The sequence below is a fragment of the Oculina patagonica genome, chromosome 12 (genome assembly GCF_052425735.1).
Source record: "Oculina patagonica isolate OP01 chromosome 12, crgOcupat, whole genome shotgun sequence".
Lineage (NCBI taxonomy): Eukaryota > Metazoa > Cnidaria > Anthozoa > Scleractinia > Oculinidae > Oculina > Oculina patagonica.
The window spans coordinates 5,352,919-5,380,108 of record NC_135769.1 but is presented as its reverse complement, the minus strand read 5'-3'; the positions used below and the strand labels follow the sequence as shown (position 1 = coordinate 5,380,108).

General features: G+C 38.6%; 4 protein-coding genes and 1 long non-coding RNA gene across 5 annotated transcripts; all 5 read right to left on the bottom strand.

Moving 5' to 3' along the window:
• Window positions 1-2,282: 2,282 nt before the first annotated feature.
• On the bottom strand, window positions 2,283-5,735 carry LOC144631756 (kelch-like protein 25). The gene has a single exon (XM_078490307.1). It carries the CDS (start codon window positions 5,259-5,261, stop codon window positions 3,390-3,392), a length of 1,872 nt encoding a protein of 623 aa, XP_078346433.1. The 5' UTR covers window positions 5,262-5,735; the 3' UTR covers window positions 2,283-3,389.
• Window positions 5,736-7,229: 1,494 nt separating this feature from the next.
• On the bottom strand, window positions 7,230-9,324 carry LOC144632535 (kelch-like protein 28). The gene has a single exon (XM_078491202.1). The coding sequence runs from the start codon at window positions 9,322-9,324 to the stop codon at window positions 7,453-7,455; it is 1,872 nt and encodes a 623-aa protein (XP_078347328.1). The 3' UTR covers window positions 7,230-7,452.
• A 2,700-nt stretch (window positions 9,325-12,024) lies between these two features.
• LOC144631759 (kelch-like protein 28) lies at window positions 12,025-14,076 on the bottom strand. Its single transcript, XM_078490311.1, has one exon. It carries the CDS (start codon window positions 14,047-14,049, stop codon window positions 12,205-12,207), a length of 1,845 nt encoding a protein of 614 aa, XP_078346437.1. The 5' UTR covers window positions 14,050-14,076; the 3' UTR covers window positions 12,025-12,204.
• Window positions 14,077-15,556: 1,480 nt separating this feature from the next.
• On the bottom strand, window positions 15,557-18,041 carry LOC144631762 (kelch-like protein 28). Its single transcript, XM_078490316.1, has one exon. It carries the CDS (start codon window positions 17,978-17,980, stop codon window positions 16,163-16,165), a length of 1,818 nt encoding a protein of 605 aa, XP_078346442.1. The 5' UTR covers window positions 17,981-18,041; the 3' UTR covers window positions 15,557-16,162.
• Window positions 18,042-22,205: 4,164 nt separating this feature from the next.
• On the bottom strand, window positions 22,206-25,215 carry LOC144631896 (uncharacterized). Its single transcript, XR_013566810.1, has 3 exons — window positions 25,060-25,215; window positions 24,212-24,265; window positions 22,206-22,457 (listed from the first exon to the last, which is right to left on the bottom strand). It is a non-coding gene; the product is annotated as an uncharacterized LOC144631896 (long non-coding RNA).
• Window positions 25,216-27,190: the final 1,975 nt, after the last annotated feature.

Sequence of the window (27,190 nt, the reverse complement as noted above, 5' to 3'; positions counted from 1 at the left end):
GAGCACTTTGTGTTTCTGCTCGCCTCAAAAAGATGAAAAACGGATGATCTGACAAGATGATGATGTGGAGCGAAACAGAAACGTGCTATGCGACTTGTGTTTTTCCAGTGAGCTGAAACGTTTATTAAATCACGTCACATGCCCAGAATTAAAGTCACATTCTCACTTCATTTCCTCTTTTTGAATGTTTTCTTCTCTTTTTCTTTTTTTTTTTCATGGGAGTTGCGTGAATGGGTCATTGATAGTTTGTGCTCTCGGGCTTCGTAGAGCGAATTGTTTTTCACCACTGAAAACGGATGACGTGACACGAGTTGACGTGACGCGAAACAAAAACGTGCCGCGATACGAACTGAAACGTTTATTAAATCACGTCAAATGGCGAAATTGCATGTATCTCATACCTGCTATCAGTAAGTCACAATCTCACTTCATTTTCCTCTTTGAATATTTTCTCATGGGAGTTGCGTGAATGGGTCACTGATGGCTTGTGCTCTCAGCACAGGCAGACCACCCTATGTGTTCGTGGTTAATTATTGTTGGTGACATGAGACGAACAAAACAAATTTTGAAATTTATAAGGGTTACTAAAATAAAGCTCTGGAAATGACATATCTAAACGACATTTCGCTCTTAATATCTCAATAAAGTTTAATGAGACGTTTATGGACTCATGTGTTGTATTTCTTCGCCTGCGCGGGCCGTTTTGAGCGCCTTATTAACTGATTTAGCCGGCCGAAGGCCGGTAAGAGAGAAAGAGGAGACAAGGCTGAGAAATTCCGAACATGCCAGCCGTTTCAAATCCACCAATCAGGTTTTGAACCACGTTGGGCTGCCGCGGAATGCCAGCGCTGATTGGTGAATTTGAAACGGCCGGCACGTTCGGAATTTCTCTGGTCGCTGAGTTGAGCACCGATTATATTGAGAAAGCCGTATGCATGATTTCAGCGTGGATTTTCTCGGAAAATGTTGGAGGGATGAAGCTAAAATTCGGCGAACAGATAGAGCAACAACTCCCCGATCGATAGCCATCGTCAGACAGGCAAGATTTTCAGTAGTTTGGCGTTAATTCCGGTTTGAAGTGGAGGAGGTCGCTGCTGGCGGCCGCCGACTTGCAAGCCTTGTCTCCTCTTTCTCTCTTACGGGCCTTCGGCCGGCTAAATCAGTTAATAAGGCGCTTAAAACGGCCCGCGCAGGCGAAGAAATACAACACATGTGTCCATAAACGTTTCATAAAAATATGTCATTTCCAGAGCTTTATTTTAGTAACCCTTATAAATTTCAAAATTTCATTTGTTCGTCTCATCTCAACAACAATAATTAATCACGAACACATAGGGTTGTCTGCCTGTGCTCTCAGGCTTTGTAGAGCGATTTTTTTTACCACTAAAATAAAGTGTAATAGGCTTTGATCGAGGATACCTAAACTTTGAGCCAGGATCCGAGCCAGGATTCGAGCCAGGATCCGAGCCAGGATTCGAGCCAGGATCCGAGCGAGGATTCGAGCCAGGAATCGAGCTAGGATCCGAGCTAGGATCTGAGCAAGGATAATTAAGAATGGGACTAACTATTAAGCGCTCCGGTTAGCCTGAATGGCACTCCGGTTAGCCTAAATAGCGTTCGGTTAGCCTAACTAGCACTCTGGTTAGCCTAAATAGCGTTCGGTTAGCCTAACTAGCACTCTGGTTAGCCTAAATAGCACTACGGTTAGCCTACTTTAGCTTGGGTTGCTTGCGGTTAGCTTTAATAATAGGGTTAGGATTTCTATCTGAAAAAAGGGTGTATCCTAGCTCTGATTCTAGCTCAGATCCTGGCTTGAACCCTGGCTCGAATCCTGGCTCGAATCCTGGCTCGAATCCTGGCTCGGATCCTGGCTCGAATCCTGGCTCGGATCCTGGCTCGAATCTTGGCTCGGATCCTGGCTTTATCATTAGTTTATCTCGCTTTGATCCTCTTTCGCATTTAGGAAAATTTCTTTTGTAAATACTGATCAACCTAGTTTCCTGGAAGATTTGTTTCTGATTGACATGTGCTGAAATGCAAACGGTTCTTTCTTTTAGCACGTTTACCGTTTAACGCATAAATTAATTGCGGTTTAATATCAGAATGGAGTGAGTGAGTGAGTGAGTGCAATCAAAGTCTCAAAAGTCATTTTAATACCCTCATTACCATTCGGTAATAAAAAGTCCGGCTTCTTTACTGAATATGACTGTAGTGTCTGTTCAAAATATTGCCAATAAATCCCTCAAATCAATTTTCTCTGCTAAATATTGTTTATGTGGATCTATTGATTAAATCGATTCAACTGGGAACGTTTTTTTAACGTAAATCTAATCATTTAGCGATCACATTTGCACTCGCATAACAGCCGCAAAATGGCAGGATTCGATACCCCGTGAAAAGAAGAAATTAAAAACTTTGAAACTTCCCACGTTGATGTGTTGTTCATGTTTGTTATTTTACAAAACGAACGTCCTTAAAATGCATTGTTATGAGTATTACACCCATGTTGCAATCTGCTGCAACATGTTTAAATGGAGACGCGGACGGTCAACCTCGATCGTTTTAATAACTTTAAAGTTTTTTCAGTGAATATGTACTTTCTGTTCACGGTGTATTTATAGCCAATGGCTTGCATTAGGTCTTACATACTCTTTAATTCGCGACTAGATAGTAACTTTTTAAATAAAGTTACTATCTAGTCGCGAATTAAAGAGTATGTATGACCTAATGCAAGCCATTGGTTAGAAAAAGAATAAAATATCTGACATTGATCTTCTCGTTTCGACCTTTTAAAGATGATTTCCAGTCCGTACTGCGCAATCTCCGCCTGCAATGTTTGTGAGTCTCACAAACAGAAGAATGTTTACTAGCAAAAATAAAAATTCCGGGACAAAACTTACCTTTTTCTTCATTATTAACGTCAGATATCCTTGCAAAACAATAATAACGAGTAAAAGAAGCTCAACGGTATTTCAAACGGACGTTTTAGCTCATCGTGAATTCTTGAACGAAACGATCCGTAATGGCGAACTAAAAAACTTCATGTACGCTATCACCGAAGTGTAACGTTTCGACGAATTCAAAACAAAAATGAAAACAAACCCTGAGTCTGCGCAGTACGGACTGGAAATCATCTTTAAGTCCAGTAGTGAAGCAGTTCTCGTAAACTTGTAATTCTACTGGTCTTCTAGTATAGCAGTTGGTATTGTTGTGGGGACTAGGGGCATTATATTCCTCCTGTTGTTTGTTCTATTATTCACGTAAGACCGCGGTGAACTGGTAAATGCTAGCATAATCGGGAAAAGCCTACTACTAATTAAACCCTTTGCGTCTTAAAATTATCATTACAATTGATGAAGGAAATTATTCGTTAAAATTACTAAAATGCTTCACATTGTTACACATTTGTGTTTATCATCTCGCCTACCAGGGCGCGAGAGCCAAGTTATTGGAATGTTGCTGAGGGATGGTGTGAAAAATGTCATCGAACATGCGTGTAAGAAATAGCGTCCCCGCGACTCCAATGGAATACGAAAAGGCAATTTAGTTTTCTCCTTCCACTCGTCATTGACGGGATCATAGCATTCAATTGTTTCATTAGGGCTGCTGCCATAGCAACCACCCAGCACGTACACCTTATCATCACAGCACACCATACTGCTCAAAAAATTTGGTTTCGAGCTCAAGTTTGCAATGAAAAGCCACTCATTTGTCGTTTCGTTGTACATTTCACACGTGTTTGACGTCATTCCTTCAGGATCAAGTCCGCCAGCAACAATCAGTCGGTCCTTAGTTGCAGCTCCACAAGCAAACATTCGTCCTTCTTGAACGTCGGCAACTTTATCCCACCGGTTATTTTTCACGTCATACCTTTCAACATCGTGTAGATTCTCGAACTTGTATCGCTCCCGTACACCACCTCCAATAAAATAAATAAAATTGTCTTTGGCTACGATACAAATGCCTTCCTTTGAACCAAAATTAAACGATGATATCTCCAGCCATTCGTTGGATTCGTGATTGTACTTTGTTAGGAAGGAAACATGTTTTTTCTTTGCATAACATATACAGCTTAAGTTCTCGCAATCACGGCACCCATCAGAAACCAAAGCATAGACGTCATCTTCGTTTCTAACAAATATTTGCCTAACATATCTGCCGTCGTCCTTGTATTGTTGCCGCGTCCAGCAGTTAGACAAAGTATCATAACAACGCACTGCCGCAGGATGAAGATGAAAATAATATAAGCCGTTATTTTTCACATCCTTCAGTTCAGAATGTGCAAGTTGTAAAAAGTACAGCTTTCCATGGCAAGAGAATATTTCGCAATCCTTTAGATTTGAAATTGAATCCGCCATCACGCCTAACTCACACCACCTATGTTCGCGAGGAAAATAACAAATAACATATTTGTGCACGCAGGCTACGATAGCAGGGGTCTGTTGCGATTTTCTTGGCGTCGCAGAAACATTTTTGCGGCTTACAGCGTCCATTACCATGTTCAAACACGATTTTTTAGTTTTTACGTAATCATTTGTCAGGATATCACGGCATAGAAAGTCACGCGATACATAAGCGAGTCGAACGTGACGAAATAAGTTGGCGAAATATTTCTTTCGCTCGTCTTTGTCATGTTCAATCCATGATAAGATTATTTTAAACACATCTTCCTCGCCACTAACATGTATTTCATTACTTGAAATCCACTTTTCAGCTTCGTTGCTCGATATGTGAAAAAACGCTTCTGTTCTCGCTGCAGTCGTGAAATTTGCAAGGATGAAATTTTGGGTTTTGGAAACAAGTTCTTCGCATTGATATCTTTCTGCAAATTTACAAGTTGAAAAGCAATTTGAAGCATTCAATTTCTCCATTGCAATTTCTTCAGCTTGAGATTTTAGTCTCGGAAGCAACAAATAGTCCGCCATAACGATCAGGCCTTCGGCCATCTTTCGAGTCAATATCGGAACACTTCCTGTGTAAATAAACTCCAGCGTAGCTGCCATAACAGACTCGTTAAACATCTCAAACCGAACTACTCCTTCTTTAGCCTCCTTCATGTCGCTGTTCAGTAGCTTTTCAAAGAAAGGACTTGCCTCTGAAAGAACATCTTTATGAGCTTTGAATTCCTTGCCATCTTCGAAGACCAAAGTTACATTACATGGATGATCGAGTGTGTCTTGTGGTTGAAAGACTCGATTGAAACTTTCTTTATGTGTAGTAAAATTGTCAGAATTATCTGTTTTTGGAAAACACGCTGCCATAGGTAAAGGATTCTTGATTTTAATGTTTTGTGATGACTCACGGCGACAATACGATAAAATTTATGATCCAATATAATATCACCCGAAGTCTAATGACGTCATGAACATAAAATTAACTTAACAATTCTATATATAACTGTCACCATAAATCGTTTTATAGTTTATTATCTAATTAAAAACATGGTGTTAATATGAAAGCTTGACTTTAAGGGTTTAAAGGTCTGCTTTTAACTCTTATAGATGAACTGCAAGAACTGCAAAAATACATGCCTAAGATTTAAATGGTAACACTTGAGTGATGCAGATGATTTGTAAAGAGCCGTGTCATCGCTTTTTCATCCGTTGCATACAAATTGTCAAGTCATTTTTACGTCCGTATGAACTGGCTTTACGTCAGTGAGAACGTTAAATTGCGTGTGATAATGAAAATCGATTGTCAAAATTTAATTATTCGCCACAGTGAAAATTATGTAACTACGTTTTATTTAAGCGCAAAATAGGTATATCTAATGCATAATAAATTTAGGCGTTACAAATAGACTTTTTTGTTGCAAATTTCTATCGTTTATCCGCATATTGATAAGAAACATTTCATCTTTTATCTTAAATTGGCCTTTGACTGTAAAATTTCCACAGTATTTGATGTCCCACTGCATATGAAAGCTGTATCCCTATTTCACGCCTTGTTTCAACCGAACCGTTTTCATTTAGTTTTGGTCGATTGATTTTTACCATTTTCTACTTAATGATAATCACATTTGTTTCTTCGGTCAGCATTACTGTTTTAATTAATGTGCCAAGACTGTAAATATCTCGCTCGACATCACTGGGAATCACTAGGAAAACTCTTTTCTTGAATTCCTTTGCTTTAGACCGTGTGTGTGCTTCTTGCATTTTTGAGAAGGCTCAAAAACCCTGGTCAATTTTTATCGTCTTTTTCGTATATTGATACCTGTCCTTTTTCCCAAAAATACTTCTTCGACTTCTTGCATATCCCAGGTCGATCTAGGGAATGTTTCTCAATCTACAAGATAGAGGTAGCTCCGGTACAATCAATTACTTTCATGCAAATGTCTATTTTAGTATTAATCGTAAATTTCTTTAATGGTCATTGAAAGGGAAACATAATTGCGGGGAAAGGTACGATGGGCTTCTGGGGGAACACATTATCGGTTACCTTTGTTAACGAGTTTGCCAGGCGTCGGGTATTTGGGAAGAAACTTGAAGCCTAGGTCACAAATTTATGCTCTGTTAATCTGTTAAAAGTTGTTGATGAAATGTGTAAAGAGAAGAATGAAACAGAGACATTGTGCAAATGATCAATCACTCAAGCAACTGTTCATGCACTATATAAAACGATCCAGCAAAGTCAAAGAGTGCTGAATGTCGACTGCAAATATTGATGTTTGACAACACGGAACGATCCATGGCGATCATATTCGGCTTAAATAAATATTATTGGGGCCACGAAAATGAACAAACAGAAAAATAGATCAATAATTAATGTGTCTTTCATACCCTAGGTGCCCGAGGTTTTTTACCCTAGAACCCAGGGTATGTCTTTTATTGTTCAAATTTACTTATAAATTGATACTGATATCAAAATCAGTGGTCATTGGCATGCTTAGATTACAGTTGCCGCTGTCCAATAAGTTTTTTGTTGCAGTCCTTGTTAGAACCTTGTTACAATGAGGCAGCGTGGCCGAGTGGTTAGAGCGCCGGACTTGAAATCCGGAAGTCGCGGGTTCAAGTCCCGTTCTGACCACTAGCTGGTGTTGTTTTCGGTAGCCCCGAATTCAACTCCTCGGCTACGCTTGTAAATAGCCAACTGGTCTGCCTCCTGCCAGTTGGGATTCTTAATCATGTTTCGTTCATTTACAATATTTGTTTCAGAGTTAGTTTACAATGGCCCTGAAAAGCCCCATTCGGGGAGTGGTCAATTACATGCATATTTTTTTATTTCTTTTTTTCATATTTCTGATTGTTTCGTCACACGAGTACGAGTAGGAATTGCTTTCTTGGGCAAATTACAAATTCTTTGGGCGACGCCAAAGCTTTAATTTGTTTTGAAGGTCACAAAAGGATCCTTTAAACAGACCGTCGCTCTAATTGGTCAAGAGGCGATCATCGCTACATCTTCAATTGTACTTACATACAAAACAGTAAATTGCTTAATTCTTAGATGATTTGTTCACAGGATTAAACACTTCCGTCTGCGTACATGTCCTTCAACTTCGTCAGTGGGATCTGGCCTGGGGGACAGAGAATCTTTCTTCTGAACGCTGGTCTTATCTCTCCCTACTCTAATTGAACAAGCGTTTACACCAACTCGACACCAGTAGCTACGATGAAGTCGACCTCGCTCCTCCTTGGCGTTCAAATGAAGAGGTATTATAGCTGCCTCATTCCATTCATCCTTTTCAGGGTCATAGCATTCAATTCTTGTTTCTGGTGAGTCGCTTTTGTGCAGACAAACCACTGAATACAGCTTATCATCTGCGGATACGATTTTCCAATTGGGACGGGCGTAAGCTGGCATAAGAATTTCTGCAATAAAATGCCATTGGTTTATTGTTTCGTCATAAACTTCGCATGTTTTTGACCAAATTCCATACTGCCTTCTTCCACCAGCAACGAAAATTTTCCCGTGCGCCAAAGCTCCGCAAGCAGACTCTCTTTCTACTCGCAAGTTAGCTAACTTGTCCACCTTTCCTTTATTGAGGTCATACCTGTAAACATCTTTCAGGCTCGGGTGCCTCGAGTAAATAGGTAGTGTATTTCTGCCTCCAATAAAATAAATAAAACTGTCTTTAGCTACAATGCACATTCCTTCTTGGAAAGGTAAAGGCACCATTTCGCAAACATCTTCCCAGGAGTTTGATTCAGGCTTGTACTTCTTGATGTAAAGCGTGCGATTCCTGCTTTCCTCAGGAAATGTACGGTTTGCCGACATCAAAGCGTACATTTCGTTTTCATTTCTAACAAAAATTTGCCGCACAATTCTCTCGTCTCTGTATTGCAGCGATTTCCAAGTGTTAGAGAATGGATCATAGCATCGCAAAAGTTGTAAATATGGGTATGCATAATAGAGCTTACCATGACAAGAGACCATTGTTTCTAAAAGGCCTACGCTGAAGCGGGTTTCACCTAACCTACACAACTTGTCTTCACGAGGAAAATAGCCCAGGTTATGTTTCCCAATGCTGATCATGAATACAATGACAGCGGTTTCAAGGGACTTTCTTGGCCTAACTAAGACATTGTGATAGCTCCTAGAGTCAATCAAGTTCATAGCGTCCTTTACAAGATCCAAACACAGATCATTTGTCACGACATCTCTGGTTAGAAAGTCACGCGATACATAAACGAGTCGAACGTGACGAAATAACTCCGCGAAATATCTCTTTCGCTTGCATTTGTCATGTTCGACCCATGCTAGAATGAACTTAAACACATCTTCCTCGGCACTGACATCAATTTCATCACTTGAAATCAACATTTCAACTTCCTTGCACATGTTTGACATGTTCATAAAGAATTCTTTTTCCGTTTTCAATAAGGTGGAGAAATTTACAGCAATTAACTCCGTGGCCTTTAACAAGAGTTCTTCGCATTGATATCTTTCTGCAAAATTAAAAGTTGAAATGCAATTTGTAGCATCCAACTCCTCCATTACAATTTCTTCAGCTTGAATTTTTAGTCTCGGAAGAGACAAATAGTCCGCCATAACGATCAGGCTTTCGGCCATCTCTTGAGTCAATATCTGAACACTTCCTGTGTAAATAAACTCCAGTGTAGCCGCCATAACAGACTCGCTAAACATCTCAAACCGAACTACTCCTTCTTTAGACTCCTTCATGTCGCTGTTAAGCAGCCTTTCAAAGAAAGGACTTGCCTCTGAAAGAACATTCCTATGAACTTTGATTTCCTTGCCATCTTCGACGACCAAAGTAACATCACATGGATGATCGAGTGTTTCTATTGGCTGAAAGACTCGATTGAAACTTTCTTTACGTGTAGTAAAATTGTCAGAATTATCCGTTTTTGGAAGAAACGCTGCCATAGGTAAAAGATTCTTGATTTCAATGTTTTGTGATGACTCACGGCGACAATAAGTAAATTTTATGATCCAATATCACCCGCAGTCTAATGACGTCATGAACATAACATTATTAAACTAAACAATTCTATATATATCTGTAACCATGTAATATTCCGGTTACTTTTTTTAGGATCAAAATAGTGTTAATACAAAAGCATTACTTTAAGAGTGTTAAAGGTCTGCTTTTAACTCTTAAAGATTAACTGCAAGAACTGCAAAAATACATACCTAAGATATAAATGGTAACACTTTAGTTATGCAGATGATTTGTAAAGAGCCGTGTCATCGCTTTCTCATCCGTTGCATACAAATTGTTAAGTCATTTTTACGTCCGCATGAACTGGCTTTACGTCAGTGAGAACGTTAAATTGCGTGATAGTGAAAATCGACTGTCAAAATTTAATTATTTAAGGCACTAGAAAAAGACTTCTTCGTTGCAAATTTCTATTGCTCATCCACACGTTGATAAGAAATATTTCATCTTTCATCTTAAATTTTTACCTCTGACTGAAGAATTTCCACAATATTTGTTGTCGCACCGCATATTAAAGCTGTATCTCTGACCCTTAAAATGTTTTATTGTAATTTTTTTCATTTAGTTCTGGTCGATTGATTTTCACCATTTTCTACCAAATGATAATCACCTTTGCTTCTTCAGTAAATATTATTGTTTTAATTGATGTGCTAGGACTGTAATTATCCCGCTCGACATCTTTAGGAATCACTAATGACTCTTTTCTTGAATTTCCGAGTTCGTTAAGACCGTGTGTGTGTTTCTTGAGAAGGCTGAAGAAAACCCGGTCTGTTTCTATCGTGTTTTCGTAAGTTTATACCTGTCCTTTTTCCCAAAATATACTTCTATCAAATTCTTGCACATATTTAACAATTAATCTTTGAAATCGAGGTGAATATTCTGCCGCTATTCACCGAGATTTCAAAGAATAATTGTTTTAGTATATACACACTCAGTGATCTCAACAACAAGCGATCTCAAAGTTTTCAGAAGGAAACAATTTAAAGTCGATTTAATTGACCTCTCAATTCATGCGTGGAAAACGTACATACAAGCGGCACTAACCGACATGCGCGAAACAGTTTACAGAGTCTTCAAACATGGCAAATCTAGTTAATCTTCGATAAAATCCTCGTCACAATCTAGCAAAATGGTCCTTTAACACCACTCAAACCTGCAATCTGATCAAAAACCTGCTTGCAAAACATTTTGACCGTTGAATCAAAGCTTTTGATGTTCACTTGAATTGAAAATTGAAAGAGCAGTTGGCGAAGGATCCACCTGAAAGTTTGGATTATAAGCTTACTGAATGTCTGCAGAACTGTGGTGAAAACTGGATGTTTTCTTGCACAAAGACTTTTTCCTGAATATTTGTGGAGGATCTTGGTTGAATAACACTTGATGTTGCTGCCGATAAATCTGCGGTATTCATTTCTGCCGATGCCGGGCGAAGAGCGACTTGACGGTAAGCAATTGTTTATCGTTTTAGTACTCGAGTTGTGTGGACATTGTGCTGCAAATTGCGAAATATGTAGTCTTCTCTTACTTTGAAAACCATCAGGCCAAATTTCTTAGCCTTTTTTTGTCTTTTCTGGTTCAGCATCTTCTTGTATTCTTAGTATTTGCGATTCAGAAACGCCGGCGAAACGCGAGTTTACGCCGGCCATTTTGTTTCAGTTTGGATCAAGCATTATTCACTTCGTAGGGAGTGAATAATGCTCATTAGCCCGAGATAGCGAACCAATCAGATTGCTTGAAACACCAAGATCACTGAGTGTGTATATACTAAATATTTATATCACAGGTCGTTCTAGCGAATATATACATTTCGCCGATAAAAAGTTAAAAAATAAAACTTAACGTAAAAGCTGTTAAAATTGATGCTAAACGTTTTCGATCTGTTTGATCATCATCAGAGTGCTAAACATTTTCGATCTGTTCGATCATCATCAGAGATCGTCATTACTCTGATGATGATCGAACAAATCGAAAACGTTTAGCATCAATTTTAACAGCTTTTACCTTAAGTTTTAATTTTTGTTCTAGGGAATGTTTCTCGATCGGCAAGATGGAGGTAGCTCCGGGACAATTACTTTCATGCAAATGTATATTTTAGTATAACTCGTAAATTTTTTTGAATGGTCATTGAAGAAACATGATTGGAAAGGTACGTTGGACAACACATTATCGGGTACCTTTGTTAACGAGTTTGTGAGAAGTCGGCTATTTGAGAAGAAATTTGAAGCCTAGCTATAGGTCATGATCACATGCAATTTATGCTGACTGTTTATCTGTAAAAAGTTGATTAGGAAATGCAACATTAAGTAGAAGACTACTACAAACACACACATTGTGCAAATAATCAATCACTCAAGCAAATGTTCATGCACTGTATAACTGACTCTGCAAGTTAACTACAGAATGTAGACTACAAATTTTGATTTTTGAAAACATGGAACTATCATATTGGGCTTACATAAAAATTTCTTCAGACGTGTAAGATGAACACACAGAAATGTCTTATTATTCAAATAGAATAAAAAAATAAACGTAACATGATACATAACGAGCGGTCAGTGGCAAGCTCAGATTACAATTGCCGCTGTCCAATACGTTTTTCTCTGCAGTAGTTACAAGATTTCTTGTTTGGTCAGAAGCGTACTAGTAACTAGTTAATTTGTTGCGTGGTTTTGAACTTCTGCAGGCAACGCGAAAGCTTTGTTTTGAAGGTCACCTATTAGGGATCCGTGGTCAAGAGACGATCATCACCATATCTTCACTTCCACTTCCACGCAAACAGCAAATTACTCAATTGTAAGCTGATTTGGTTATAGGATTAAACACTTTCGTCTGCGTATGACATGTGCTTCCTGAACGCTGGCGTTACTTAGAAAACCTTTGAAAACTCGCATTGAACAAGCGTTGACACGAACTGGATAGTCAAGAGCATGTTCAAGATGACGACCTCGTGCCTTTTCTGCGTTCACATGAAGAGGCATTTTAGCTACCTCGTTCCATTCATCCTTTTCAGGGTCATAGCATTCAATTCTTGTTTCTGGTGGGTCGCTTCCGTGCAGACAGACTACTGAATACAGCTTATCATCTGCGGATAAGATTTTGCAACTGGGACGGGCGTTATGAGGCATACGCCAGCCTGCAATAAAATGCCACTGGTTTGTTGTTTCGTCATAAACTTCGCATGTTTTTGACCAACTATGATATTCATTTATCCCACCAGCAACGAAAACTTTCCCATGCGCCGAAGCTCCGTATGCATAATTTCTCTCTACTTGCAAGTCGGCTAACTTGTCCACTTGATCTTTATTAAGGTCATACCTGTAAACATTTCTCAGTCCTTTCAGGGTCCCCCTAAAGTTACCTCCAATAAAATAAATAAAACTGTCCTTAGCTACAATGCACATTCCTTTTTGCAAAGATATCGATAAAGGCATCATTTCGCACTTCAATGGTACATCTGCTTCCCAGGAGTTTGATTCGGGCTTGTACTTCGTGATGTAAAGCGTGCCTTCCCAAGGCTCGGACACCAAAGCGTACATTTCATTTTCATTTCTAACAAAAATTTGCCATAATTTTCTTTCGTCTGTGTATCGCGATCTCCAAGTGTTAGAGAATGGATCATAGCATAGCAACTGTTGTGAAGATGGGTGTGCAATATAGAGCTTACCATGACAAGGGACTAGCGTTCCAAAAAGTTCTTCGCTGTTGTGGAAGAGCTCACCTAACCTGCACAACTTGTCTTCACGAGGAAAATAGCCCAGGATATGTTTGTCAGCGCTGTTCACGAATACCATGGCAGCGGTTTCAAGGAACCTTCTTGGCCTAACAAAGAGATTGTGATGATCCGTAGAGTCAATGAAGTGCACAGCGTCCTTCACAAGATTCAAACAGCCGTCGCTGTCTTTCACGAGATTATTTGTCACGACATCTCTGGTTAGAAAGTCACGCGATACAAAAACAAGTCGAACGTGACGAAATAACTCCGCGAAATATTTCTTTCGCTTGCTTTTGTCATGTTTAATCCATGCGACAATGAACTTAAACACATTTTCCTCGGCACTAACATCAATTCCATCACTTGAAATCAACATTTCAACTTCCTTGTACATGTTTGACAAGTTCATTAAGAATTTTTTTTCCGTTTTTAATAAGGTGGAGAAATTTGCAGCAATGATCTCCGTGGCCTTTAAAACAAGTACTTCACATTGATATCTTTCTGCAAAATTAAAAGTTGAAATGCAATTTGTAACATCCAACTCCTCCATTACAATTTCTTCAGCTTGAATTTTTAGTCTCGGAAAAGACAAATAGTCCGCCATAACGATCAGGCTTTCGGCCATCTCTTGACTCAATATTTGAACTTTTCCTGTGTAAATAAACTCCAGTGCAGCCGCCATAACAGACTCGTTAAACATCTCCAACCGAACTACTCCTTCTTTAGACTCCTTCATGTCGCTGTTCAGCAGCTTTTCAAAGAAAGGACTTGCCTCTGAAAGAACATCTTTATGAGCTTTGAATTCCTTGCCATCTTCGAAGACCAAAGTAACATCACATGGATGATCGAGTGTTTCTATTGGTTGAAAGACTCGATTGAAACGTTCTTTATGTGGAGTAAAATTGGCAGAATTCTCAGTTTTCGGGAAAAAAGCTGCCATTGGTAAAAGTTGCTTGGATTTCAATGTTTTGTGATGACTCACGGCGACAATATGGTAATTTTATGATCCAATATCACCCGCAGTCTGATGACGTCATGAACATAAAATTAACTTAACAAGATATATATAACTGTCACCTTATTAAATTGTTTTATAGTTTATCATCATAAAGTATGCATGGAACACCAGTTAACTATGAAATATTCCCGTTAATTTTTTTGGATCAAAATTGTGTTAATACAAAAGTTTTAAAAATGTTCGTGTAGTGTCGAGCGGTCGAACGTGCGTGGATTCTTTAAAGAGTGTGTGAGCCAAACGGGAGTATGTTATTGTTGTCCTTAGATACTAGTAATAACCAAAGGGATTATGTATTAAAAGTGTAGATTATCACACGCAATTTAACGATCGTGCTGACGCACAGCCAGTCTATGCGAACGTAAAAATGGCTTGACAATTTATGTGCAACGGATGAGAAAGCGATGACACTCTTTACAAATCATCTGCATAACTAAAGTGTTACCATTTAAATCTTAGGCATGTATTTTTGCAGTTCTTGCAGTGTATCTATAAGAGTTAGAAGCAGACCTTTAAACCCTTGAAGCTTGGCATTCTGTGCGAGATAGGAACGCTATAAACGAACACATAGCGCTACCAAACGTTTACAATAGCATTAAGAATTTATAGCCTCGTTAAAATACTGGCTGTACGTGAGCGCGATCGTTAAATTGCGACTCAGCAAAATTTTATAAGTCACCACATTGGAAATTATTTAAGTACGTTTGATTTGCGCGTTTTATATGTATGCATAGTGCGTAATAATTTAAGGCATTACAAATAAACTTTTTTGATGCAAATTTCTATCGCACATCCACATTTTGACATAAGAAATATTTCATACTTTTATCTTAAATTTACCACTGACCGTAAAATTTCCACAACATATTTTGTCGCACCACATGTATAAGCTGTATTTCTATCGTTTATTTTCGTTTTTTCATTTAGTTTTGGTCGATTGATTTTTACCGTTTTCTACCAAATGATTATCACCTTTGCTTCTGCAGTCAATATTATTGTTTCGATTGATCTGCCAGGACTGTAAATATCTCGCTCGACATAACTAGGAAAACTCTTTTCTTGAAATCCTTTGTTTTAGACCGTGTGTGTGTGTTTCTTGTGAAGGCTGAAGAAAACCCGGTCAGTTTTTTAGCGGAGCTCCAGCGCGCGACCCGCGCCAGCGGCGGACCATGGGTAAGGAAATTTGGTAAACCCATAAAGCCGAAAAATTTGGTTATCGAGTGAATGTACGCCCGCCCGCCCGCCCGCGCCTGCAGACTCTCGGGGAGGGGGAGAGGAGTCACAAGACAACAGAATGTCATCATATCATATCCTTTCGACTTCTTGCATATTACAGATTCAAGGGAATGTTTCTCGATCCACAACATACATTATCAGGTACCTTTGTTAACGAGTTTGCTAAATGTCGGGTATTTGGGAAGAAACTTGAAGCCTGGGTCACAGTTTTATTCTCACTGTAAATCTGTTAAAAGTTAATGAAGAAATTAAATGCAACATTAAAGAGAAGACTACAAACACACACATTGTACAAATAACCAATAACTCAAGCAAATGCCCATGTACTATATAACGATTCAGCGATGTTGAAGAGCGCTGAAACTGCTAGTTAAGTTCAGAATGTCGACTACAAATATTGATGTTTGAAAACATGGAACTATCATATTGGGCTTACATAAAAATTTCCGGAGCCATGTAAGATGAACAAACAGAAACTACCATCAATCATTAATCTGTCTTATTCTTCAAATAGCATAATGACATGATATATAATGAGCGTGGCATGCTCAGATTACAATTGCCGCTGTCCAATAGTTTTCGTCTGCAGTCGTTTTTAGACCCTTGTGACAAGTCTTCTTGTTTGGTCAAACGAGTACTAGTAACTAGTTAATTTGTTGCGTGGTTTTGATTTCTTCAGGCCCACGCGAAAGCTTTGTGTTGAAGATCACGTCGGGATCCTTGGACAAGAGACGATCATCACCATATCTTCACTTCCACTTCCACGCGAAACAGCGAATCACTAAATTGTAAGCTGATTTGGTCACTGGAGTAAACACTTTAGGATAACGCTTGCGTTACTCAGAAAACCTTTAAAAACTCGCATTGGACAAGCGTTGACACGAACTGGATAGCCAAGATGACGACTTCGTGCCTCCTTTCCTGCGTCCACTTGAAGAGGTATTTTAGCTGCCTCGTTCCATTCATCCTTTTCAGGGTCATAGCATTTAATTCTTGCTTCTGGTGAGTCGTTCTCGTGCAGACAAAACACTGAATACAGCTTATCGTCTGCGGATAAGATTTTGCAACTGGGACGAGCGTAAGGTGGCATACGCGTCAAGGTCATACCTGATCCAATAAAATGCCATTGGTTTGTTGTTTCGTCATAAACTTCGCATGTTTTTGACCAAGTTCCATATTGTCTTGTTCCGCCAGCAACGAAAATTTTCCCGTGCACCAAAGCTCCGCATGCAGAATCTCTCTCCACTTGCAAGTTAGCTAATTTGTCCACTTGATCTTTATCAAGGTCATACCTGTAAACATCTTTCAGGATCCGTTGCATCGGGTAAATAGGTTGTGTATTTCTGCCTCCAATAAAATAAATAAAACTGTCTTTAGTTACAATGCACATTCTTTCTTGGAAAGATAAAGGCACCATTTCGCACTCCAATAATGATACATTTTCCCAGGAGCTTGATTCGGGCTTGTACTTCGTGAGGTGAAGCATGCCATCCAAAGGATTGAACATCAAAGCGTACATTTCGTTTTCATTTCTAACAAAAATTTGCCGCACATTTCTTTCGTCTGTGTATGGCAGCGCTCTCCAAGTGTTAGAAAATGGATCATAGCATAGCAACGAAGATGGGCGTACACAATAGAGCTTACCATAACAAGAGACTAGTGTTTCAAAAAATTCTACGCCGCCGTCGCAGGGGATTTCGCCTAACATACAAAACTTGTCTTTGCGAGGAAGGTAGCCCAGGATATGATTCCCAGTGCTGATCATGAATGCAATAACAGCGGTTTCAAGGGACTTTCTTGGCCTTACAAAAAGATTGTGATAGTTCTTAGAGTCAATCAAGTCGATAGCGTCCTTTACAAGATCCAAACAGCCTTCATTGTCTTTCACGAGATTATTTGTCACGACATTTCTTCTTAGAAAGTCACGCGATACATAACCGAGTCGGACGTGGCGAAATAACTCCGCGAAATATTTCTTTCGCTTGCTTTTGCCATGTTTGATCCATGCTAAAATGATCTTAAACACATCTTCCTCAGCAGTAACATCTATATCATCACTTGAAATCCACATTTCAACCTCCTTGCTCGGCATGTTCAAAAACTCTTCCGTTTTCGATAAGGCGGAGAAATTTGCCACAATGAACTGTCTGGCCTTTAACACAAGTTCTTCGCATTGATATCTTTCTGCAAAATAAAAACTTGAAATGCAATTTGTAGCATCCAACTCATCCATTACAATTTCTTCAGCTTGAATTTTTAGTCTCGGAAGAGACAAATAGTCCGCAATAACGATCAGGCCTTCGGCCATCTCTTGAGTTAAGATCTGAACACTTCCTGTGTAAATAAACTCCAGCGTAGCTGCTATAACAGACTCGCTAAACATCTCCAACCGAACTACTTCTTCTTTAGACTCCTTCATGTCGCTGTTCAGCATCTTTTCAAAGTAAGGACTTGCCTCTGAAAGAACATCTTTATGAGCTTTGAATTCCTTGCCATCTTTGACAACCAAAGTAATGTCACTTGGACGATCGAGTGTTTCTTGTTGCTTGTAAACGTGCTCCAAGCTTTCTTTACGTGAAGCACCATGCTCACAATGTGCGAAATCGCAAATGCCTGCCATTTAAACTACGTTTCGTGTTTTGTCCGGCAAAGGTATATACGTAACTCTTGGAGTTACTTTTTTCATGATAAATGTCTGCAGAAGCTTCCTGATGGCTGGTGACGTCATTATTTGAACTCCATGCACATCAAAGTTACACGCGTCAGGTGAAATGTTATCGTTAATGACGTAATTGACTTAAAAGGGTCACAAGGTCCCAAGAATGCAGTATATTCACGAGACAGGTTTATAAACGTTAGTGTCAACCGCCGTGTGGTGATTTAATCGCGTTAATTAGGGAAGCTATTTAGAAGAACATAATAACTAAAGTGGGCAGTAGACAACCAGGACAATTGACGATTTACGCCGAAATTTGCTCATTTCTCGGAAAGAAAGTGTTACAATGCCGGTCAAAAGGATGCTAGGCACCTATAATAATAATAACAACTTTATTAACGTGTCATATCTGTAGTAGCTGAGGGGAAAAGTCCCCTCTACTAATTGTGGACACCTAACCTGCCTAACTAAAACACGTAATTAATGTATATAAAATAGAAAATATTTATATACATTAAAAAAAAAAACCTAAGTACCTTCACCGCTATTTACTATTTACTAGCTTTGTTAACGGCAAAGAGTCCAAGGAATGCTTTAAAGAACGGTGCTACCCATTAAACGTTGTGACAAACAGCCAAACGAGCACAGTGGTAGATCCATAATGGTCTCAACAAACAGGGTTGTGGGGGGAGGGGGGGGGCTATAAACCACATTTCACGATTCACGTTAAAAAAACCTTGCATACCGAGGCTTGAAACTTTCAAGGTGAAAGTAACACCTGTTGGTTTTCGTTCATTTCAATTTTTCCAATAACAAATAATAAAAAAAAAAGAGGCGGCCCCCAAAAATGAAGCTGGCGGGGACGAGAATCATTTGAATTTTTTTACATGGCTTTACACCCATTCCACAGAAAGTGGGGCCAATAGCACTCTGAAAATCGGCCAAAATAGATGTCATGGAAAACGGTCAGCATTACATCCATACTAAAGCGAAAATAAAAAGAAAAAAATATCTAAAAAATTGACATCAAATGTTGCATATTTTCAAAAATATGAAAACTTTTATTATTTTCACTTCTTGTTTATTAAAAAAACTTTATAAAACCTATTTTTCAACGTGAAAACCATGTTTTCCTTAACTGAAAGTGTCGATTTGACCTTGCATGGGAGAATGTCTCTTCAATTAAACATAGAAATTCAACTATTTTTTCCGTTAGTCACTTACGAATGAGCGATGGTAACGGAAGTTATGGTAACGGAAGTTACAAATTTGAGGTGTTGTGTTCTCTATCTCCTTACAAAGACAGAAACCAGGATGTATTACTCTACAGATTTATAGAGGGTGGGCACCTCTTTTCTTTCATGGAACATTCTGCAGCCATCGAATCAATATGTTCGCAGAACAACAGTAACGGAAGTTACATCCTTAACCATACGGTGCTTCTTGGCCTCATTTGACTCCAAGCTGCTCTTTGTCGCTTCCAAGAAAGGGAACACGAGTAACAAAGTCGCGAACACTATTAAAATAAAAAGTCTTTAGCCCTACAGAGTGCTTTTACAGGAATTTCTCAAGTAGGCAATCAGTGATTTTATTTCAGTAACGGAAGTTACACCAAAATCTGTGGACATCAGTTTTTCAGTATCTGTTGCCCGACATTTAAAGTACACCACCAAATATTGCTGTTAGTAACAAGCTTACATACCACCAAGTTGTTTCAAACCATTACAATCTTACTAAGAAGTGGTTCTAGTGCTTTTATTGATTACCTTCTACAGTGAGGTGCCTTGCGGACAGCGTGAAAAGCGGGATTTTGGGGTATTTGTGATCTTATTATGGAAAAATAGTAAATGATACCAGCAACTTTGCACTTTGGGTAATAAACCTTTCACGTATACCCTAAGGTGGAGCTAAAAGTTTCAAGTTTCAGCTGTTTTTACGGCCACAACAGGCCTTGGACACCAAAATTGGCTATTGGCCCCACTTTCTGTGGAATGAGTGTTTACTGCAGTAGCCGTTCTCCGCGGCACAGTTTGACTGAGGAGATAATGGAAAAGAAACGCTTAACCCCGGGGGGGCACTCCCTATAATGGCCTATACGGGGAGGCTCCGCCCGAAAGGGGTATCTTTTTCATGCTTCGGGTATATAAAAGGGTAGGGATTTCACAAGTGTAGGTATATTAAAGGGTAGGGATATCGGTCATTTAGGTTTTTAAAAGGGCCTTCAATTAAATTATTTCGAACAGACGCACCTTAAGGCTGTATCATTTAAATTTATGAAACGCTGCATAAACATCCAGACTTCCTGTTTCAGGCCTATGCCATATCTTTTAGGTATATTAAAAGGGTACCTTTTTCAGTAACAGGTATACGAAAGGGGTGTCTTTTCTGTCAAAATGGTATATAAAAGGGTAAGGGGTTGGACCTCGGGGCGGAGCCTCCCCGTACAAAACGTTTTTGAGTAGCCCCCCCCCCCCCGGGCGCTTAACAGCCCTTAACGATGAAAGGAAAACTGAAGTACGTGATTAAAATAATCTTTTAAATATGAAATGTTGCCTTTTGAATCCTATCTTTGAGTAGAAATCTTCACTTTCGTTTATTTTACTTGTTTTGCTCTTTTACTCACTGAGATCGTGATCATTTGCCACCAAGATGTCGCAAAAACCGTCAGTTTTTCCTTGGTTACCGTCGGTAACTTAGCTAAACCATGCCTGATGAGGCGTTATTCTGTCGAAAAACCTGGGTTGGCTTACTTCTGATTATGCCAACATTTACTGAGGTTTACTTCACCGTTTACACAATTGAATTTTTTTACTTCACCTAGGTAAACAACTCTCGTGAAACACGGGGTAAGGGGTTAGCAAAGAAATTAATTTTCGTTACACTGGGTAAATAAAACTTGGACCCTGAGACTGGAGCCTAGGCCTTGGCGGATTGTGCAAGAATAATTTTTTGGCATAATTGGAGCAAAAAGCATAATTTTTTACACGAGAACTGCCACGGCATAATTAGCAAATTTAAGCACTTTTTGGAGCATAAATTCATAAAATTTAGTAAATATGGTGTATTTTCTACGGAAATAAAATAAATTTAGGTAGTATGTTCTTGCAATTCGTGTTTTAGCTTCGCTTGTTGTAGTATTGACAGCTGACAGCCGAGAAAAACAACAGTTTATTTAAAAAACATCATAATTTGGTGTCGTTATTGCGCGCCTCTATATACAGAATCTACGTTATTTTGTGAGCATAATTTGTGAAATCAGGAGCATAACTTGGGAACTCTGGCATAGTATTTACTTTTGGCATAATTTGGCAAAATTTCGAGCACTTGACCCCACGGTTCACTCGATGAAATTCCGTCACTTTTCATCCATTCACAGGAAAGGATTACCTTACATGCCGAGGGTCATGATAATTATCGATTAAGATCAGAAAGAGATCATTGAACTTTCTTCAGTCATTGCCGACTCTCATTAAGTTATTTTCGTTTGATCCACATTGTACCACAGGGAACCCGAACGCTGTATTGGCAAAGTTAATAATGAAAATAAAGATATGTTTGTTACCTGTGCTCCTGTGTCTTTCTTTGTCCTTAAAATGGTTGTGCTCTTGTGTCTTTCTTTGTCCTTAAAATGGTATTTGAATCGGTGCGAAAACGGTTTGAGCAAGCCTTGTCTGACGCTCCGTAAATAACGACGCAGTTAACACGTCTCGTATTTCCATTCATGTTATTAACTATTTCTTTCCATATTAACCATTAACACTCCTGGGGAGATAATCTCGTATTTCAATTTAACGGCCACGGCCTCTCTCTCTCTCTCTCGCTCTCCCGTTGAGAATTAATAGTTAATAACATGAATGGAAATACGAGACGTGTTAACTGCGTCGTTATTTACGGAGCGTCAGACAAGGCTTGCTCAAACCGTTTTCGCACCGATTCAAATACCATTTTAAGGACAAAGAAAGACACAAGAGCACAACCATTTTAAGGACAAAGAAAGACACAGGAGCACAGGTAACAAACATATCTTTATTTTCATTATTAACTTTGCCAATACAGCGTTCGGGTTCCCTGTGAGGTGTCCGTCTAAAAGTTGTCCGTCTTTCCGAGGTGTCCTTTAAGAGAGAGTTGACTGTACACCTCATGTCTGAACCTTAACAGGCAATAATGTCCACAGGAAAAATATAGAACTATCAATTTTATTTTATCCACTTTTATTAACTCGTCGTCATGTTTTCGTGGATTAGTTTGTGGTTGAGAAACTCTGATCACCTGCGAATTGGATAAGATAAAGGCTTTTCGCATCTATCGCCATGATAACCATGGCCCATAAAAACTACTTTGCAACTGCAGACCAGTCTTGTCCTTCCATCATTATAGATGCGTTTTTGGCATCTTCCTTCGTTCAGACAGTTCTTCGACTCTCTTTCAGATCTGTTACACCCTATAATGAAATATTTGAACGCAAACATAGTAAACCTTAAATTCGTACGAAGCTTTCCTTAGTACAAGACAAAAAGAAACAAGAAAGACTCTCAAGCCACTCCGGCAAGGAAAAGTATTGCTGAGTCAGTAGTAACTTAAGGATTTCATTCACAGACTTAGAGAGAATTGAATATTGGCACAAAATTTGAAAGTGCAAATTAATTTTGACTGCTGAAGGTGAATTACTCTCTCACTTCGCAGCCAAACATTTACTGGTGTAATATGGTTTTAACTTCCGAGTATGTGGAACTAAAAGCTCTTTGGCATTATTTTCCATTGCCACTATTTATTCTGCCATACAATTAGCTTCTAAAGTTTGAGGTTCGGGAGGAAATCCTCAAGTGTCATTATTTGCTTTACATTATTTTCTTGTTTATTGTGTATTAATGCTGTATTTTGAGTCTGTGGATGAAATCCCAGTATATAGACACTCAAATGAAAGCTATTAAGCAACGTTCACGTGTTTGTAGATGAAACCCTATAGCTAGTGTGTTACCATTCAAATAAAAACTGTTGAGCAGTTCTTTAATGTGATGTGGCACTGTTATTATAATTATATATGCTGTATTAGGTGCTTATAACTTTGGAGTTTGTGAATGACACCCTGTGTGTAACCATTTTAACCCTTAATGTGCTGAAATTACTCTAAAAAACACGTTTTTTATAACCGTTAATCCATTTTCTTAGCTCTACGGTCCTAAATTTCTCTAAACTTTGCTAGAAATGCACTTTCTGACACTGCAGTGAGATTTTGATGAAATTTCTAAGTATTTCTGAGTATTTTGCAATATGAAATTAGGGATTTTTCTTGACTTTTCGATGCTGGGCGGTTTCGGGAGTGAAAGAAAAATTATCACTCTTGTTCCTTGCACTGTTTATATACATTAGTCACCAATTTCCACTCAGATATTATTCTTGGCGTTCTTATATTTGTCGCCATTAAAAAATAGCTTCCGAAGAAAACGCCTGAACGAGGAACTACCATTTAGCGCCCGGGGTGGTAATTTACTTTCGGCACCTTAAGGGAGGGTGCTTATTCGGGACAGGGCGCTTATTTAATTTTTTGAGAAACAACCAATAATGTTCAAAACAAAACTTAAATAAATATTAAAATAACTAACAATAACAGAAACTGTAACAGTAGCAAATTGTTAAAAGTTCTGTTACTTTTAAAAGAATTGTTCATTTTAACAGTAAATATATACCTGTACGGTACGGTGAATGTTCATGAGTTTATCTATTCGACGTCAATGACTTAAGTAGGGACAGTTATCCACAATAGTGCGCTTATTAGAATAGGGGCGCTTGTAAGAATGGGGGACGCTTATTAGAGTGGGGGCGCTTATTAGAATAGGGGCGCTTATTGGCAAAAACACCTTCGAAGGGGGGCGCTTTTTCGGAAGGGGGCGCTTATTGAAAGGAGGGCGCTTAATCGAATCATTACGGTAAGATAGACTTTAGCAAACAGTCGATTTTAACATCATAACAAAGTATTGATTTCCACGTGCTGATAGTCACAACAAGGACTACATCGTGTATTTAAATGCAAAGAATTTCCGTTCGACCATCTCCAGTAGCTTACAGTTAATAGCCATAATGCAATACAAATTATAAGTAAACAGGCGAATAAACACTGACATTCCCTCGCTATAGTTGAGAAAAATGATATCGTTAATGTGTTTTTTTATGAACATCTAACAATACATTCCTTACTTCTCGCTCGATATTCTTCGGTATCCTCAGGATTGGTCCAGATGATGACCCCAGCTGAAAAAGAAAGGTAATGGAAGTAAGGATGTATTGCTTAAGATGATTCCATTGAAATAGATCTACCCATAGACTTTCAATCAAACTTTTTGTTTTGGTCGTTTATTTCAAGGAATCTTAAGTTTTGAAATGAAAAACTTAAAGGGGGGTCTCCGTAGTCGTTCAGGAGCCGGAAATAACCTTGTTCATACCACAAAATTTCTTAAATTTATCAGCTTCCAAAAACGTTTTATCTTGCGAGGGCAGAAAAATAGGAAGAAAGCAATGTGTGAAATACAACAGAAGATGTACTGCATTGGAGGAACAATTCAATGTTTCATAATTAAGGCACGGAATTTTAATCGATAGTGATAAAAATGTCCCAAGCACGCAGTGTTCTCGAGGCCACAATCTTCTTTTTACGAGTACTGGCTAAGTTCACGTTTCCTTTAATAATCCAATCTTTGGCATAGAAATTGGTCTATATTCATTTTAAAGAAAGTACTTGCTTACGAGAAAACAACGATTTACCACTCCCGCGAGCCAAGCCGTATAGAAAAGTTACCATTTAAATTATGTGCGCCCGCTAATTACGCGTAAAAAATTATGCGTAGTAAAGGAGGGATCACTTTATAAGACGTTATTTGATAAAACAGCTATCATTCTCTTCAAAGAAATACAAAACCATAAACAGAGTATTCAGCATCAATAAGGGGGGGGGGGGGGGGAGAGAAACAGAATAAAACAAAAACTAAATACAAACTAAAACGACAAAATTGTGGTGTTTCATGAAGAACATGAAACCAATAACTAACCTGTTGAATCAGTTATGCAAACCATCTAAACAACGAAGCACAGGAGCAAAGCAATCTTCATTGTTGAAAAGATATTCTCTTGTAGCACGTTTTCTTTCTCAGCTTGTGTCCCTCGGATACTTTCAAGACAAATGCTCTGTCTAATGATATTTTGACCAGCATTTATTGCCCAGGAGATAAATTATAGATATCCAACGAATAAGATAATGCGTTTTGCTTGTTAACCAGTTGTGGTTACGTGATTATTATTATTAAAGAAACCAATTATCTTTCGTTTTCCCTTGTTACTTATTAAGACTGACCCACCCCCATAAAGTTATAAAATATTCACGTAGCCTGTTGTAAGAAGAGTAGATTTCCTAATGGAATTTTCGGAGTCATATGAGAACAATGGTCACAAGTTGTTGAAAACTTGTGGGTGTGTCTGTAACGACGGTGGGGAGGGGCCGAAGATGACAAGGTCCAACTTTGGTTGACTAAATATGAAATGAAAAATACCTTGCTTAGTTGTTCATGACGAGAAATAGTTTCCTTAATGGGATTTTTATAAATATAAACACATAAGGCATGTATATGAGAAACATCCCGGGAAACATGTTTCATCAGGATCCAGTACCGAGAAGAGTCGAAAAAACAAGAGGGAGTAATGTTTGTGTTTGGACGACTGAGTTTGATTTGATACAGCTTTGGTACCGGCCATATCTCTTCAAAATTACCTGTTGATTGGAAAATAGATTTTTCTTTATGGAATCTGTTCAAACATTTCTAATCATTTTTTTGCAAAAAAATACTTATTCTTTCACGGACTGTGTTCGTCTGTTTTAACTTTCAAGCATTTCGTGCTAAAGCAAAAGTCAAAATTAATGCTTGCTACAAATGGTGGTCAATGAATGCGACCGCCGATCATGGTCCTCTGTAGTGGCCCATTTAACCCTCAATTTTGAATCACGTAAACTCGATGTCTTTTAGTTTTTTTTAACATACTGTTTTTCAGCACTCAAATGATAAGCGCTAAAAACTTCAATCTTCTGAGATTGAGTTATTCCTAGTTTGCCTTATTTCGTCTTTGTTTTATGCCTGTTTATGCCTTTATTTCGTCTTTGTTTTATGCCTGTTTATGGGGTCATATTTCTTAATGGTCGCTGCTTACAAGGTAACCTTGTGAAATTTGTAGTGTCATTTTTGGTGTAATAACTTAATCTAAAGCATAGTATTTTTTGTTAGAGATACACAAGTATGCAGGGCAATTTTATCGGCAGTGACAATAAAACCGGCGTTAACTTACTTCATCGCCTGTGGAACTTTGAAAGGGTTTAAAGAACTGAAGGAGAAACAAACATGAACAAAGTTAGTTGAACTATTTTTTATTAGACATCATTTTAACCGATCAGTGAAGATACCCAAAATTATCAAGTGAGCAGTGAGGCACTGATTGTTGATTGTTCGTTAAAACACAATACAAATCGATGCCATTATTTCAAGGCGAATGCGGTCCCGGATTTCAAACGGCCAATGCAACGACAAACTGCGCTAAACTTGACCACTGCAGCTCGTCAAAATGCTTACTTCTATTCAAAGTCAAACGCAATTCTTGGCTTTTTTGAGACGGTCACACAAATGGTCACCGCACAATCGAAACAACCCTTGTTTCTAAACCTACTCTGCCATATTTGAGACACCTGTTTCCCCATTAGCTATAACTACCCAATCTGGTGTCACACATCATATTATCACTGCATGTCTTAGGACGCTTTAATGTAAAGATTATCTCCAGGAAAAACGTCTTTTGGCCCAATGAACGGGTATATTCTTTTGTAAAACAAATCTTGAACGACGATTTGCATTTTTAAAAAAATCAAATAGAAAAGTGCACACAACGTTAAGTTCAGTTGAATATCTTAAACTAAAAAGCTGTGGCTGCCCCAGAACGTCGCACTTGTTCGCTCGGGGGAGTTTCGACAAACAAAAATAAACACCGTTGTTATTCACAGGAACCACTTTATTCCCGACATAACAACTTAGTACGCCTAACTAAGAATGATGACTCAAGGATTACACGGATTTAACTTCAACTACACGAATCACACTTGTGATAAGAAAACATGGCGACTACCAAAAGAAGGTGCGGTTA